This window comes from Cyprinus carpio, chromosome B16 (genome assembly GCF_018340385.1).
Source record: "Cyprinus carpio isolate SPL01 chromosome B16, ASM1834038v1, whole genome shotgun sequence".
Lineage (NCBI taxonomy): Eukaryota > Metazoa > Chordata > Actinopteri > Cypriniformes > Cyprinidae > Cyprinus > Cyprinus carpio.
Window position 1 is genome coordinate 2,052,634 of NC_056612.1, and position 17,261 is coordinate 2,069,894.

Genomic DNA, 17,261 nt, shown 5'->3' on the forward strand with positions numbered 1-17,261 from the left:
CAATTAACCAATAGGAGTGCAGAAAGTGATCTGCTTTCTGATACAGTGGCTGCATCAAAATGTGACCCTGGACCACAAAACCAGTCGCTGGGGTATATTTTTAGCAATAGCCCAAAAAACATTGTATGGGTCAAAATTATCGATTTTTCTTTTATGCCAAAAATCATTAAGATATTAAGTAAAGATCATGTTCCATGAAGATATTTTGTAAATTTCCTACCGTAAATATATTGAAACTTATTTTTGGATTAGTTATATGCATTGCTAAGAATTCATTTGGACAACTTTTCAGTATTTTGATTTTTTTGCGTATTTAGATTACTTTTTTTCAATTAGTTTTATGTTTTCCAAATATTGTCAGATCCTAATAAACCATACATCAGTGGAAAGCATATTTATTCAGCTTTCAGATGATGTATACATCTCAAATTCGAAAAATTGACTCTTAAGACTGGTTTTGTGGTCCAGGGTCACAAATATGCCTACTTCACTACTGTATAGTGGTACATAAAAAGTACATATACAGGAGATGCAGTAAATGAATAATATGTCCAGTAATATGTCCAGAATTCACACTATTCTTAAAACGGTAGGCGAAAAGTACCTAGATGACCTACTACTTCCGGCGAGATTCTGAAGTACATCATGTCCTATGAGTCCCATGAGATCTGCAAATGTCAGTGAAGCAACGCAACTGATACTGTAAGTCACATGACAATGACAACAATACTACATTCATGCAACACATAATCATCATACTATAAAAAAAATACTTTTTTAAATGTTCACATAGTAAACAATTTTGAGAGAGTATACAATTTTGAATATGGACACTGATGGGGAAACGTCCACACAGTAAGGACTGTATGCGTGAAATATGCGCATGCTGATGGCAAATTTTCATCGCGCACTGTGCGCATAAAAACTAAACTATATATTGGTACTAGTAACTTGTCCTCTAATGCCATTAAGTATCCATTTTAAGACGTGCCATTTGAGACAGGCAAATAACTATTCAAACTTGAATACGAGAGACTGTGGAGTGTTAAGACAAATTTAAATAAAGTTGATTAGTTAGTGGGTTTTTCAGATGATCGGCTTATTAAATAGAATTATGGCTCTTTCACACCAAAGCAAATGTTCAATGCAAAAATTCTGTGTAATTTTCATATTCAATTTGTCTCTTTAGTCATACCAATGCATAAACAGCAGATGGGCTGAATGAAAAGGCTGGTTTACTCTCTGACAGTAGGTGGCGCTTATAGAAAATAAAATCAGAAAACCCCTGGTTTTGTCATTTCAATAGATATACATACATAGTTTAAAGATAATAGCACCAAAAACAATTGACTGCAGCTAAAAACTGTATCAAGATAATTTCTTCTCTACAAATAGCTTTAATGGAAGTAGCGGTAGATGTTTTCTGAAACTGGTTATCAAAAACGAAGAAAAACAAAAGATGTTGGGTGGGGACTTGATTCTATTCATTGTTTGTTGATTGGATGGAGTGGGGCAGGATTTAAGTGAACTGAATGATGGGGGAAATCCGACATATAGTAAGTCACCAGAGAAGTAATTCCACTAGAAAATAGTACAGTAATGACATTGAATCTTTCACAATAATGAAGATCAACAATTGTATAGCAGAGGTACAGCAAGACATGACAGATGGATTGTCTTATAACACACTGCAGATCAGATGTCTCACCATTCACATATCTTTACAAACTTAGTACCATCAGCGTCTTACACCATATGCTAGCATCATCTTTGTCCTATCAAGTGACTGTGGATGGTTTATCGCTCACTGTTGATAATTAAACCAATTAAAAGTAATTATTATAATTGGATCTAAATAAGAAGATTTGTCAAACTCACTGTAATTGCTTAGGCTTGGCAAAAGGGATTGTCACCAAGGTGAGTTGAATTTCCAAGACACTAGACACCAGGCTGCAAGAGCTCCAGTTAAAGTGCTCTTTGGCGCTATCTAGTGACTAATATTAAAGGAATAAATAGATTCTCTGAGACCCCTGTCTACCTTCCGAAGCAATTAGTCTCAGGACATATCATTCTTCAGATGTCTGCTTCAGCTTCAAATCTTTAGGTATTAATCTGACCTTTGAAATGCAGATGGAACAATCCTTTGTGCACGCAGATACTTTGGAATTCTGAAGACAGTTAGCACCTACTTTGGATAATGGTCACTGAATGAAGTCATTGTTATTCTAAGATTGAGAATTACATGCACAAGGCATGTTCCTATCCCGTGCCTTTGTAATAGGCTGAAATTCTTGTTTGGTGAGAAAGTTACACGAGTGTGCCCATGCTGAATGCTGATATGTTGAGGTACAGATAGGGGCGGATCTCACTACACCTCAACATACAGCAGCTCTGCGGGATTATAAACCCACACATGCGTTTAAATAGAGAGGGGCAGATATCTGCGTGGACTGGAGGACGGACCTGCACCGCGGGAATGTTTAACTGCAGCTCTGGAGCTGGAGGAGAATCGGCGTCGCCAGAAATGCCCAGCAGTGCGCATCCGTGCGTCTGTCAGAGAGGAAGCGGAGACCAGACGAGAGCGCTCTGACCAAAGACTGGACATCTCGGTTTGGATCATGGCAGTGTCATCTCTCCACGCGCTTGTCTCCACAAGACCTCTGGACCTTACCTGTGTTTTAAACTATCTGTGGAGTTTGTGACCTGCGAACCTGGATCTTCGGAGAGTTGCCTCGCTGTTGACCTGTTTTTGGACCAATTTTGTCATAATGTTGTGCTGATTGGGCATCGCGCGCGTTTGCCGAAGGTTGCGGGATCGACTCCCTCATGACACCCACGTCCCCCTCTCTCTGGATCTTAACGAAAATCATTTCTGCAAGCTTTGGATACTCTATATATTCATTTTTTCTCTTCCCCCCCATGCGTCTGGAGTGAATTTAGGATGCTGTGTCTGTCTCCTCCAGTAACCTACAACCTGTTATTCTGGTTTTTAATTCTCCAAACACCACATTTAACTGCACCCTTAATCACCGGTAAGAATCATAAATAATCCATAAAAAATGTTTTCATATTAATTATTATTATTGTTTATTTTTTTTGCATAAAACATCGAATATTAGACATAAAATTACTTTAAGTTGTATATTCGAAATCTGAGGAATTTATGTTGTTTTGTCATGATAGTCGTGTAAATGTCATTTCTAACATTTCAATACTGCACGATTTTAAATGTCATTTTTTTATTTTTATTTATTTTTTTACATTACTTTTAATTTGGTTTTGAATAAGTGTTGCTTTAGTAGTAGCCATTTCAGATTTAAAAATGAATAATAAAAGTTTAGTGAAAAGATTTTAGCTGTGTAGTTATGTAGGCTAGGGTATATAAATAATAATTTTACGATGTCCGTTGCATTAGTCATGTAATTGTTAATTAGCACAGTAATAAGCAAAAGTATATAGCAAAAATAAAATAATTGCCAGTAAGTATGTAGCTCGTTAGTTTAAATAGTATTACTCGGCAATCACTTAAATACAGAGTAACACTGTAAAAAAAAAGTGTGGCCTACATCTCCGGTGTGTTTTGTAAACTCTACTTAAACTACACACGATCAGTTTGGACTCCGCTTATTTACCTATCCTTAAGTGGTTTAGTTATTTGCAGGCTTTAATTGTTGTTTGTATGGTGAAATAAAATGTTTAGACGAAATATCTCATGTAAATGTTAATTTTATTTAGCATTTTTTCGTTTTTCATTCAGGTACGGAGGCTAGCTGTGAAAACGAGGGAGAAGTGTTACACATCCCCAACATCACAGACAACCCCTGCATCTCCTGCGTCTGTCTGGTGAGGAAACCCATAACCTTATGACCACCTGTGAGGGGTTTCAGTGTGAAATACGGTTTGCAGATTCACATGACTAATTTTAACAGTCATTTCTGTTGTGAGGCAGCAGTGCGGAGTCGTGGCTGGGCAAACGAGATTTTTGTGAGCTTTTAGGAAAGCAACTTTAACCGAATAGAATGACTATACAGAAGATTCAGATATTTAAAAAGTATTATACAAGAGATAGCCTATTTGAAATATGTAAGTTAGTTACATTTTAGGGAACTTCTGTCACCATATGTAAATAATAGGCTATGTGACCCTGGAGCACAAAACCTTAAGTCTTAAGTCTCTGAGGTATATTTGTAGCAGTAGCCAACAACACACTGTATGAGTCAAAATTATCGATTTTTATTTTATGCCAAAACCATTAGGATACTAAGTAAAGATCATGTTCCATGAAGATGTTTTGTAAATTTCCTACCTTAAATATATCAAAAATTATTTTTTGATTAGTAATATTGCTAGGGACTTCATTTGGACAACTTTAAAGGCGATTTTTTCAATATTTTGATTTTGTTTTGCACCCTCAGATTCCAGATTTTCAAATAGTTGTCTCAGCCAAATATCTTCCTATCCTAACAAACCATAGATCAGTTGGAATTACTGTAATCCACATCCTGGTCACAAAAACCAGCATGGGTCTATGTTATGTGTCTGCTAGCCATTATAAAGAGAATGATATGAGAACATTATGTTAAGCACCAAGAGTCAAACAATGTGCCTTTCACAAGGTGAGTGCGTGAGAGCTGATACGATGGGTTGATGAATGTCTCGTATTGATTTTGTAGCATGTGAGTTGATGAATAGCGATCAATACAGGAAGTTTTATCTCTGAAAGATGATGCTGCTCTTCATGTACATACATTTTTCTGCTGTTGATGGGGATGTCATGAACTAAACATGATTGAATTAAGCTGATCTATGTAGAAAGCAGATCACATCGCGTACTAACTTTCTTGTTTTTATACTTGTCACATTGTCAGCAAGTAAAGTTATTATGCACTGTACTGAATGATAAGGGATTGGCCTTTAAATATGTATTTTGTATCAATAGAATCAGAAAGCAGACTGTAAGCAGGAGAAGTGTTCGCCGCTGGCAGAGGACTGTGCGCTGGTGGTCAAGCAGACAGGAGCCTGCTGTGAAAGATGCAAAGGTCAGTTCAAACCTCCTGAAGAACTGATCTTTGAGAAATAACTCAAAATAATGTCATCTGGTTATTATTAATTATGTGTGGGCAAACAAACTTTTTTGGTACTTTAGTCATAATGTATAGGTTTGCTATGTTTAACATCGCTGCCACCTTATGGTTGAGAGACGCCATGACTCGTTACAGCTGAGGTCTTCATTTTCCCCCTTTCTCAGAAGCTTTATTTGAATGAGTTTCCTTAGAATATCTCACATTCTTCTGATAATGAACTATAATCAATATAATAAACTTATAATCAGTTATAAATCGATCAATAATCTGCCGATTATGTTCAGCATATTTTTAATATAAGAGCAAACTTACAAAGTGAAAGTGACGTGTCATACAGCCAAGTATGGTGACCCATACTCAGAATTCATGCTCTGCATTTAACCCATCCAAAGTGCACACACACAGCAGTGAACACACACACACCGTGAACACAGACCCGGAGCAGTGGCCAGCCATTTATGCTGCAGCGCCCGGGGAGCAGTTGGGGGTTCGGTGCCTTGCTCAAGGGCACTTCAGTCGTGGTATTTCCGGCCCGAGACTCGAACCTACAACCTTAGGGTTAGGAGTCAAACTCTCTAACCATTATATTATTGGAGTACATTTTACAAGGAAATACTATTAGTCTAGTATTCTATATATTAATAGGAAATTACTATTATTATTGTTTCAGTGTACATGGTTTAAAATCATTTTATCGAAACATTTCCTCTCTCTCTGCAGGTTGTCAGCTAAAAGGGACGTCCTACAACAGCTCCCATCACTGGATCAGCCCTGTGAAACCCTGTGTCACATACAGCTGTCAGGTGGGTCAATCTCATCTGTGTCTTGGGAGTGGTTGGATGGATTTATTTTGTTGAAATTAACAGCTGTAAGACATGGACATGTAGTCTAGGATAACCAGAATGAAAAAAATGTAGCAAGCTGACTGCTTTAATAAATTACTGGTTTAAATGAGAATGTTTGGGAAAAATAACATAGGAAATATATTGTAGATCAAATAGTACTTGAGTACCTCCTACCTCACGTCATGCACAGTATGTGCATTTTCATATTATATCGTTATAACAAGAAACCAACAACCAATATAAATATGAAAGTAAACTTTGAAGGGGATGGTAAAGTTCATATATTTTTTTCTTTGGACAGGAAGGTGTCCTCACTGAAGCAAAAGTGAGGTGTGTCATTCACTGTAAGAACCCCAAAAACCACCCAAAGAAATGCTGCCCAACTTGCCCAGGTCAGTCAATGTTATTATGTGTGTGTCTGTTATTTTCTTACAATCTACAGTGCTTTTCCCTTTAAAAATAGAAGAGAGAAAGAGAAACTTTACCCATTTAAAAACAAGTCAGAGTTTAATCAGAATATTGAAAACAGAATTCTAGATACTGATGTGCACAACATTTCCTCAATAACTTCACTTCATTAAACTACGGGCAAAACTTAGTTGTTTGTCTAGGTGTATGTGAATGTCTCTGCCAATCAGCCAGATTCTCATCCTAGTGCTTGTTCATATTTTGGATGTTCACAGGGTGTATTTTCGAGGGGAATTTATATAAAGAAGACGAAGAGTTTCATCCCGAAGGGAATCCCTGTATTAAATGCATCTGCACTGTGAGTTTATCTGCTAAACCCTTGCAAGTGTTACAAGTCACAACAAAAAGTTCTGGGCACTCTACTATGACCAAACAATAGCACCCCATCTCAGATAATTTGAACATTCAATATAATAATTATAATACTATTAGGGTACAACGGGGCTAAAGGAACACCTAAAAGGGGTCATGACATGGATTTTTATTTTTTTATTTTAGCATGTTCCTTAAGGTTTACTTGTAATGTTAATTAAGTATTTTTGCACAAAAAATATATAAATAAATTAGTGGATTTTTTTTTATTTCAACCCTCATTCTGACCCTCTGTCTAAAATTACCTGGTTTTTAAGGGGCGGGTCCTTTAAGGCTTCTGTTTGGCCACTGTTATAATTGGCTAACGTCATTGCATAGGAAACCGTATCAACGCCGCCTCACTACTGCATGCAAGTGTTTTGACAACATGATCAAAATAAAACGGTAATTTCCAGACAAGGCATTATGAAATCATTTATTACAGTTTGTGCTACGGCTGCAGTCAGATCTAGTACCGCTTCATCTTTCAACAAATGTTTCTTTGTGAACTCTTCATGGAACTGTGCCTTGTTTACAAATAAAAATGCTCGGTTCAATCCTCTGACACAATCTGGGGTGCCATTAAAAATAAACTATCCACTTGTTCCTTACGCTGGGATCCTTCTGATGCGAATGAGCTGTTTCAACCAAACGCATCAAAGCAAACTTTCTTTGACGACAGACTTGAGTGCGTGGACATTGTCACAAAGTGAATGCGCATCTGCATACTGTATCCACTGTAGACAAGATAGACAGAAGATAGAATAGAATTAGAATAGAGAGTGCTAGAGTTAGAAGGTCAAATAAAGATGGAAGAGATGTGTTTTTAGCCGATTCTTGAAGATGGCTAAGGACTCAGCTGCTCAGATTGAGTTGGGCAGGTCATTCCACCAGGAGGGAACATTTAATGAAAAAGTCAGTGAAAGTGATTTTGTGCCTCTTTGGGATGGCACAATCAAGCAAAGTTTACTTGTAGAACGCAAGTTTCTAGAGGGCACATAAGTCTGAAGTAATGAATTTAGGTAAAGCGGTGCAGAGCCAGTGGTGGTTTTGTAGGCAAACATTAATGCCTTGAATTTAATGCATGCAGCTATTGGTAGCCAGTGCAAATTGATAAACAGAGGTGTGACATGCATTCTTTTCGGCTCATTAAAAATTTATCTTGCTGCTGCATTCTTTATATGATATAATGAGTAATTTTATAGTCTCACTTGCTATGTAATATGTAATTCGCTTCGTTTAACATTTTGAAAAACATTATTAGATTGAATTAGTGCATTTTTATTATTATTATTATTAAATTTTAGAGAAGAAAATAAAATGCGCTTTTAGCCCCACAGCACCCTAATACATGACATTTAATTTCAAATATAAACATTTGTTTTCTTCCTTTATATCAATGTCACACAGTAGCATGTTAAGTTCAGTGTAATAACACAAAGATATATGATTTGATATGCTTTGTATAATCATGTGTATGTTTTTCAGGGAGGGCAAAGCATGTGTCATAAAGTGGTGTGTCCTGTTCTGTCCTGCCCATCTCATCTCACCCACACTCCACCTGGCCAGTGCTGTCCTAGATGTCGTGGTAAGTTATTTTCTTCTCAGTGTTTTGGGGTAAAAAGAAAACCATCAAAACACCTAAAGAAACTTAGATTCTTAGTACAGACTTGAGACTTTCACAATGACAAATATCATACATGCTGACTATATATACTGTATTATAAAGCTTCCAGATCACTTATAATATTTGGTTTCTATGTTGCCACTGCTTTCTTCAAATTCCACAAATATTTTTAAGAGATTTAAATTTTGTAGACGGAACAGGCCACTGAAGAACATTTTATGACTGCCTTAACCAAGCTTGAGTAGATTTAGATTTATACTTTGAGATGGTAATCCTGATGGTCATCTGTCTATTCATTCAAAAAAATCCATAATGTCTTTCATACAGTCAAGATTTCCTCTTTCTGCATCAGCAAAGCACCCCTAAAACAAGATGTTTGACCTTAGGGATAGTGTTCTTCTGCTCATAAGGCCTAGCCTTTTTTGCACCAGACTGCTGATCCATGAAGTTCTGATTTGGTCATATCACTCCATAAAATGTTATTCTAGAACTCTACAGATCTATCCAAATTAATTTGAGCATATTCAAGTCAGCCTGTTATGTTGTTCTTGATCAAGAGTGGTGTCCCACTATGAAGGCCATGCTTGTTTAGTGTTCTTCTTATACTCTGCATTGAAATGTTTTTTCCTCCTTTCATCAGGTCATCTCGCATGTCTTTGGAAGTAAATTGAGGGGTTTTCTCAGTTGCTCTGATCAAACATTTTTCCCCTTGATGAAACTGTTTTTTCTTCATTGGCCTCAAAAGTTCTCTGGTACAACACATTTTAAACACATGAGTAATGCTGCCAGATGTGTCTCTAGGAACTTTTAGTGCCCTCTCGTAGCCATGAACTATTTATTACATAAAACTATTTCTTCTCTATAGCTTTTGTGAGAGCTCTTTTGACACTTTGGCCATATTTGCTACTCTTGACTTATGTATAACAGCTTAAGCTTATTAAGATTTGTTGTGGAGTTTCCAAGGGCTCAAGTGTAATTAAATCACAGTTTTGCACCCTACCATACAATTAAGTCACTTAAAAACAGCAGTGCTGAATAGGGGTTGAATAATTATGACAGTTGTATTACAAAAAAACTTAACTCAAAAATGTTATAATATGTTGACATTATCACTTTTAATATTCCATCAAACTGTTATTGAAGTGATTCAATTCAGAATAATTCTGGGCTGACGTTTGTAAATAGGTAGCTATAGTCTCTGGAGGGGGGGTTGAATAATTTTGATTGCAGTTGGATCTAGTATGCTTTCATGAGAAATGTGAAATGACAGGGTCTTGTTCGTCTTCTTTAGGTCAGAGGAGGGTGTTTGACTTGTCACCTGGCAGCTGTCTGTTCCACAGTGAGGTCTATGAGAACGGTACATCCATTAGCCATGATAACTGCACCACCTGCACATGTGTGGACTCTACGGTGCTGTGCAGGAAGAGATGCTCACCGCCTGGCAGCTGTCACGGCAGTGCGTGCTGTGAAGTGTGCCAGTCTCATCTGAAGATGGAAGATGTGAAGTACTGCAGGGTGAAGAGCAAAATCTATAGGGTGAGGCATCCAAGAACAGGGACAAAAAAAAAACACATGTGGACAACTAGCTGAAAAATGTATGCATATATATCAGAGGACAATGAGTGTATATATCTTTGTCTCTTCCTGGTTTAGGATGGTGACAGATGGTCGTCTGCTAACTGTTCTCTGTGCACCTGTGTTAAGGGGAATATTGAATGTCAGCCCAAGATTTGTGTTCCTATTACCAGCTGTCCCTCAGTAAGTTTTGTTTTACAAAGCTCATAAAGACACCTAACCACAGTTTTATGTGAAGTCGCCTGTCTTTATAGTCATATTGTATTATATACATACTTTATAGAGTGTAGATGGTGTTTCCACCGTCAATAAGGTGAATGTGAAGTTTCAGAAAAAAGACTTGCAGTTTTGAGAGCGAGAGACTGATGACGTTACATCCCAAAATATGAGAATGAAGAGAACGTTTACCTCACATTTTGTAACGTAACTTCAAGTTTCCTTTTTCAAACAAAATGGCTTGGAAAAATGCGTGTGTGTGTGGTATGATTGCTTGTGTGCAGGTGTGTCTGTTTATGCCTGTATGGGTGTTCCTGATATAAGTCTTGTGAACAAATATACCACAGTGAACAGCTGTCATATTTTATATGTACAAAGAACAAAAATGGAGGAAAATTAATTAATATAATTAATAATAAGCAGCTAAACCCTGTGCCTTCAAAGCTCAAACTCAAGCTCAAGCTTCCCAGCTGGGCATTTTCATCTAGCCAAAAACTCTTTAGTGGACACAATATGTTGTTTCTAGTTAACACCCAGCAGTGCTTAACAAACCTGTTTGATTTTCTGTGTCTCCTACTGTATGTAAGTCTGTCTCTATACAAAGTTTTTCATTTGTTTTTCAGAACAAGATACTGAACCGAACTGGATGCTGTCCAGTTTGCACTGATAGTAAGTTGACTTCATCACATGACGTCGCAGCTGTGAATTTTAACAGAATAAAACTTTAAAAAATTAGTTTTGAAGAAGAAGTAGCCTGTTTTATAAAATTACAAGCTTTTCTGATATATCAATTAGTACTATGGTACGATCATCACAAACCCAATAATGTAACTTCCTAGTATAAATTATAAGTTCCATGTGTGCCCTCGTTTGCATTCAAGTATGCATTCTCTATTTGACATACAAAGTCATTATCTCACTACAAATATTCTTTCTATTGCTCTTTTCGTAACTCCAGAGCCAGGTGTGTGTACCGTATTTGGAGACCCTCACTATAACACTTTTGACGGCCGCACCTTTAACTTCCAGGGCACGTGTAAATACGTGCTCACTAAGGACTGCTCCCCAGCGGCCAGTTTCACGGTGCTGGTGAAGAACGATGCCCGTCGCACACGCTCCTTCTCGTGGACCAAATCAGTGGAGCTGCACACATCAGGTCTGAGCATCAGCCTCCACCAACACCTGACCGTCCGTCAAAACGGCACACGCATCGCTCTTCCTTTCCATAGCACAGGGGTCCACATTGACCTGGATGGGTACCTGCTCAAACTCACCACCATCGCAGGTAAGGCCAGCACTTGCTATGGGATTTTCTATCATAGATTCTTTTACATAGCTTTTGGAGAATCAGAGGAGTTTGATTTTTGGCTGTGTCTCTGCAAGTGGGTGTGACTTCAATCTCACTGAAGTTGTGCATGAACAAATACTAGACTGAAAGGATCAATAAATATTACACAAATTGACTTTATGAAATTAAGTTGTTCAGCCTTTCACTCTTCTACAAATATTCTTTTGAGTATGACTGACCTCTGACAGAAGAGAGAAAGATTTCAAAGTTAGTTTTTGCATTCATTTATCAAAAAGTGCAGTAAAAACAGTTCTATTGTTTTAATTTTCTTGAAATTTTGAAGATGTTAAGAACAGTTTTTGTTGCTTAATATTTTTTGTGGACATTGTGATATACTACCATTGAGGTAAGTAAGATTTAAAAGTTAAGAAAGAAATCAATACTTTTAATCAGCAAGGACTCTTAAAATTGATCAAAAGTGGCAGTGAAAACATTTCAAATGTGACAAAAGATTTTCATTTCAAATAAATGCTTTTGAGCTTTTTATCCATCAAAGAATGTATGGCATTCTTAACTGAAACTGATTTGTGTCAGCTACTGGGATGCCTCCTTAGAGTTGCATCTTAACTAAAGGTAACTCATCTGAAAACTTCTGAGTAAGAAAATGGTTTTTGCAGTGTAAGAATGAGCTAATGTAGTGCCTTGCACAATGTTGACCCTTGGACTGTTAATTGTGATTTGATTAACTCTCCCATGTGTGTATGACATTTATCTGTAAGCAACCTTTGTGCTTGCAGCTCAAATCAATCATTCCAACTTGCACAGATAGTATAGGATGGTTACAGTTTGCCACACCTTTCATTTTCAAAAGAGCATGTTCGGCCTGTTTAAAATGATCATTTGACAATAACTTCTAAACTAGTTTCCAATTCAACATGTTGGTTTAACTCAAGTCAAGTCACATTTATTTATATATCACTTTATACAATGCAGATTGTTTCGAAGGGCTTGATATTAATAAACGGGAAAATAACAGTGTTCATGATGTAAAATACATCAATAATGAAACAAATTTAATTTTAGCTGTAAAGCACCTCCACAGAAGATAACAGAGTCATTATTCAGTTCTATTAAGTTCAGTGTTATTTCAGTTCAGTTCAATAACTGTTTCTTTCCAGAACTGTTAAACTTGACACTGTCAATATTCAGCTAAAGTCAGTTCAATAACTGTTGATTTTGCAAGGAACATGGGAACAAAAGTGCAGTAAGTGCAGATAAATTGATAATATTACTGAATATAAACTCTCGTTTAAGCACATTTTTGAAGATAATAGAAAAATAGATACAATACAATAGATTAAATGGGTTGCTGTGAAGAACATGTCCATAGATTTTTCAGGATCCAAATTGTAGGTCAAAACTAATTTGAATGTTCAAGGAAAATTGTATGTTAGAGTTCTTGATTCTGGTCACCATTTATTTTCATCCTTTATTTAAAACATTTTTTGCCTTCACTTTAACAGGTGAGTTTTTAAAAGAAGAAAAACTCCATGCAGTTTTAAATGAATTTGATTGCTACATGACTTGATTTAAATGCTGTTTAAGATAGATTTAGATTGTGTCAGACTACAAGATATGTCATCTTCTCAAACACAGGAAAATGCAGCATGTTTCCTTTTCCTTAATCTTCATCTTGGTTGTGTCATCAGGACTGGAGATCACATGGGACGGGGACAGTCTGGTGGAGGTGGTTGCAGCACCCCATCTGAAGGGGCAGCTCTGTGGGCTGTGTGGAAACTACAATGGTCAAAGGCGGGACGACTCGCTAGGAGGAGACGGCCAGATTAAGTTTGATGTGGATGAATTTGCTGAGTCTTGGCGTGTGGAGGACAATGAGGTGTGTCAGGCACCCAACCGCAGGCCCACGTCCTTCCTCTGTCCCGGCACAGTCAAAGTAAAGCTGCGTGCACACAGAACGTGCCAAAAACTCAAGTCCTGGGAGTTTCAGAAGTGCCATTCTGCTGTAGACTTTACCTCTTTCTACAAGTGAGTTTCCCATTATGCAGTCATCATTATCAAATAGATAAATAAAAGATCAGAGCTCAGATGAACATCAGACTTAATGAGAGATCATGGATTGTGCATGTGGCATTTTATTGTACTGCTGTAGAATTAGCTTCAGGTCTTTTGCATTTTGATGCTAAATAGTTAATACAAAAAACGATTAACTAAATGTTTGTAGGGTAGAGAAGCATTAAACTGGTGCCTGTTCTACAGCATTCAACACTGACACTAATTCTATCCCTGTCTCTCTTTAGGTCATGTGTAACAGACATGTGTGAGTGTCCAGTGCACAAGAACTGTTACTGTGAGTCATTTATAGCATACAGTCGAGCGTGTGAGAGAGAGGGCATTCGTGTGCACTGGAGACCGGAGCTCACCTGCATGAGTAAGTCACACCTGACAAATTTATGTGTGCTTGTATTTGTGTTCAAAATTTTAAAACATGTTTTCTCTCTGGTTTTGGGATTTCTTGTTAAAAGGGTCATCGGATGCACATTTTCCACAAGTTGATATGATTCTTTAGAGTCTTAATGAAAAGTCTAAAACATACTTTGGTTAAAAATTTCTCAACAGTAGTGTAAAACAACACCCCTTTTACCTTGTCAAAAACAGCTCTGTTCACAGCAAGCCGTTTCTTTGCATTTCCCTTTAAATGCTAATGAGCTTTGCTGACCCCGCCCCTCTCTACTGTGGGGTGACGAGCCGTTCTCATGAGACTGTAAACTTTAGCCGCATTCGTCATGGAACTTGCTAACTAGCACATTATTAGAAAATGGCGATTTGCAAAGATTCATTAAAAACCTTATACTCACTTCTTCTGTAGGTGAAGTTGGATCACGATTGATTTGCGCAAACATAGACGCATTTAGGTAGATGGGGGGGGGGTGCATTTCTTCACGAACAAAAGTAATCCTCTGCGTCTTCAGTGGCTCAGATGTCGGGAGTAAATGATGACTGCTATGTTCATTATTGCATCCAACAACAAAATACCTCAACCGCTTAGGAGACATTCTTGATTACTCCTGCTCCAGTGTCAAAACAATGGCGGACTGATGACAGCACATTCTATGTTGAAATGCCAATATCAACAAGTAGTCAACCATCATGGGTGGGGCCTTGGCCTCTGTGACGTCACACAGCAAAGAATCTGAGATCAGCTTGATTTGAGATAGGGGTTATTGTTTATGTGGATTAAAAAAAAACACTAGGTGGATTTTTATAATTATCGGGTGGTTGTGTACAAACACTGCCAACACACATTTATGTTCAAACAACATGTAAAAGTGAATTTTGAATTCAGTGACCCCTTTAAGAAGCCAGCTTAATAACAAATATGGCAAAAGTGGACATGAATATGTGAAAGTGTCTTTTTCTATTTCACTTTTTTGCTGTAGGCACACATTGCAAACATGGCGCAGTTTATGACACATGTGGACCTGGCTGCACTAAAACCTGCAATAACTGGAACGAAATCAGACCTTGTCAAAGGCCCTGTGTCGCCGGCTGCCACTGTCCGGCCAGTCTGGTCCTGTATGAGGGCCACTGCATTAAACCTACATCCTGCCCCGGGCGATGACTCACAGGTTTCATATAAAAGCAGAAGGCTGCGAGAGATCCAAACACACAAAGGGAAAGAGAACTGGGCATGCAATTTTCCAAACAGGACTGTACAATACTCAGATACTGAGAGAGACACACTACTTCCCTCAGCAGTGAGACTCACCACTAGTTCCCTTTGGCTTCTCTGTGAGGACTCAGGATCTCACTGCTCGCTGTATGTGGTGAAAGCCAAAGCCTAAGTGCCTTACTGAATCAGCTCCAAATTCCTATTGCTTCAATCATAAAAAGGACCTGAACTGGACATTATGTGTGGGGTATATGGCATACAATAGTATTATCCATTTATTGGGTCAGCCAGTATTTAATTCACAACTGCTTGACTGAAAGGGAAACTATTTATGTATTTGTTGTTTATTTTGTAAGTCGGGGACTCAGATGTGACTATTATATAGCATTAAAGCGAAGTGTACTGTATTCGTCCAGCCAAGTGTTCATAAACTAATGTGTGTATGTGTTATTATAAATGTACATTTTACTTGACCCATTAAGATACTATATATGACCAGTATAAAGCTTATATACTTTTAAAGAAAAACTTGCTTATTTCTGAAAAAGTTTTGTCTTCAGGAAGTGCAGTAATGTTTGTGCATACAACTCAGGTTCAGTGATGTCTTGTGGTGATTCAGGACTGGGATATAGAATGACTTTGCAGCTATGGCAGAGGAGCCTAAGAACTAAAGCAAAAAACAAAACAAAAAAATCTATTACATATTAGTCAGGAATTTGGCTGGTTACATAAAAATTGAGTTGTAGGGCAACTGATAAAACTTACATTACTAACCTGAGTGTTAAGTGTGTTGAGTGTTCAAGTCCTGTAGTTCATTCGTGATCGTACAAGTGTTATTGTTTGAGCTACATTAAATCTGACTAAACACACACGGGCACAGCCCTAAAAGAAAACAACATTCTTTCCACAACTCTGAAAGACATCTGAGAAAAAGAGCGTTATCAATCAACGTAATGGAGTAGCTGACTCATGAACGTTTTTGTTTTTTTCAACAAAGATTCTGTTAAATTTGATGTTTGTGTAGTTTAGGCTGTAGATTCTGTAGCTGATTACCACCAGTTTATACCTTTTCCAACAACTTTTGCCTTGACTATAGCAACGGAAAAATTATGAATATATTGAGTCCTCCACTTATATTGGCACCCTTGGTAAATATGAACAAAACAGGCTGTGAATTCTTTCTTTCATTTAAAATTGTCAAAAATTAAATATCAACTTTAAGTAAAATTACATGAAACAATAAATGTGGAACAAGCATGTCCATCCATTCTTGAAACCACTTTGTCCCACGTAGGGTGAATAAATGAAATGTTCATGTCCAAAATATTTACCTACAAATTCTCAAGAGTAAACATCCTACTGAATCTAACCAGGGGAAAATCTGCGTCATTCTAAACCTTTATGATTTTCTTCTGTTTACAGGTGCTAGCTGGGATCAGAAAGTTTCCAAAACTATGATCAGACCTCATCTGTAAGCACAACTTGTTTGAGAAAATGGCCAGAAATAGCCTTTGGTGTCATCAAACAAACTTAAGTACAATTTGCCAGGTGTTAATGTTACTGAGTTCACTAGGACTGGGTTATATGGCCAGATGAGACAAGAATAAATATATATTTTTATGGAAACAAAAAATAGGTGGGTTTTGTCATAAACAGAAAGAAGTCCCTCATCTCTACTAAGTATTCTCTAGGACCTTTAATTCTTGTGCTGCTAATTTTCTACAAATCGTTAGGATACATGGAATCACAAATTCCAATAAATGCCAGCAGATATTAAATCAACATACGACTGACCTGTCAATAAGCTTAAAATGTGCTGTGCTTAGATCTTCAGCAGGATAGGCTGTCTATTCATACTGAGCTCTTTCTTCTGTCATTATACTATATACATCGAATGATGTTCCACTGAGACAATCACATAATGGAAACTAAGCAGCTTTTCCTAACATTACAATCTATCAAAGATAATGCAATTTTTTAGTCCAGTGATACTGTTTTTGGATTTCTCCTTTCAATCCTTATCACCTCACTAATGCACCAATGGGTCAGGCCAAAGAGCTGATGTAGCAGGCATTGATAGTGTTTGTGCAACAGCCTTGTGCTGATCTATTCATCC

At 37.4% G+C, this 17,261-nt stretch overlaps 1 protein-coding gene across 2 annotated transcripts; it reads left to right on the forward strand.

The window, feature by feature from the left end:
- The first annotated feature begins 2,116 nt into the window (after positions 1-2,116).
- Positions 2,117-16,408, forward strand: LOC109106479 (BMP-binding endothelial regulator protein-like). Of its 2 annotated transcripts, XM_042740332.1 has the most exons (14): positions 2,117-3,032; positions 3,758-3,843; positions 4,940-5,039; positions 5,805-5,887; positions 6,231-6,321; positions 6,613-6,695; positions 8,237-8,336; positions 9,667-9,911; positions 10,029-10,133; positions 10,790-10,835; positions 11,125-11,451; positions 13,164-13,500; positions 13,773-13,903; positions 14,913-16,408. In XM_042740332.1, exons 1-14 carry the CDS (start codon positions 2,942-2,944, stop codon positions 15,092-15,094), a joined length of 2,007 nt encoding a protein of 668 aa, XP_042596266.1. In that variant the 5' UTR covers positions 2,117-2,941; the 3' UTR covers positions 15,095-16,408. The 2 variants fall into 2 exon arrangements, with proteins under 2 accessions (XP_042596266.1, XP_042596267.1); XM_042740333.1 differs by lacking the exon at positions 2,117-3,032 and having other exon boundaries at positions 3,794-3,843; positions 6,235-6,321.
- The last annotated feature ends 853 nt before the right edge of the window (positions 16,409-17,261 follow it).

What these genes read in the sequence shown, in the direction of transcription:
- LOC109106479 (XM_042740332.1), top strand. Translation starts at nt 2,942, where the DNA reads ATGCTGTGTCTGTCTCCTCCAGTAACCTACAACCTGTTATTCTGGTTT. An exon ending in CTGTCCAGTTTGCACTGATA is followed by an intron (nt 10,836 to 11,124) that starts GTAAGTTGACTT and finishes TCGTAACTCCAG; the next exon opens with AGCCAGGTGTGTGTACCGTA. An exon ending in CAAACTCACCACCATCGCAG is followed by an intron (nt 11,452 to 13,163) that starts GTAAGGCCAGCA and finishes TTGTGTCATCAG; the next exon opens with GACTGGAGATCACATGGGAC.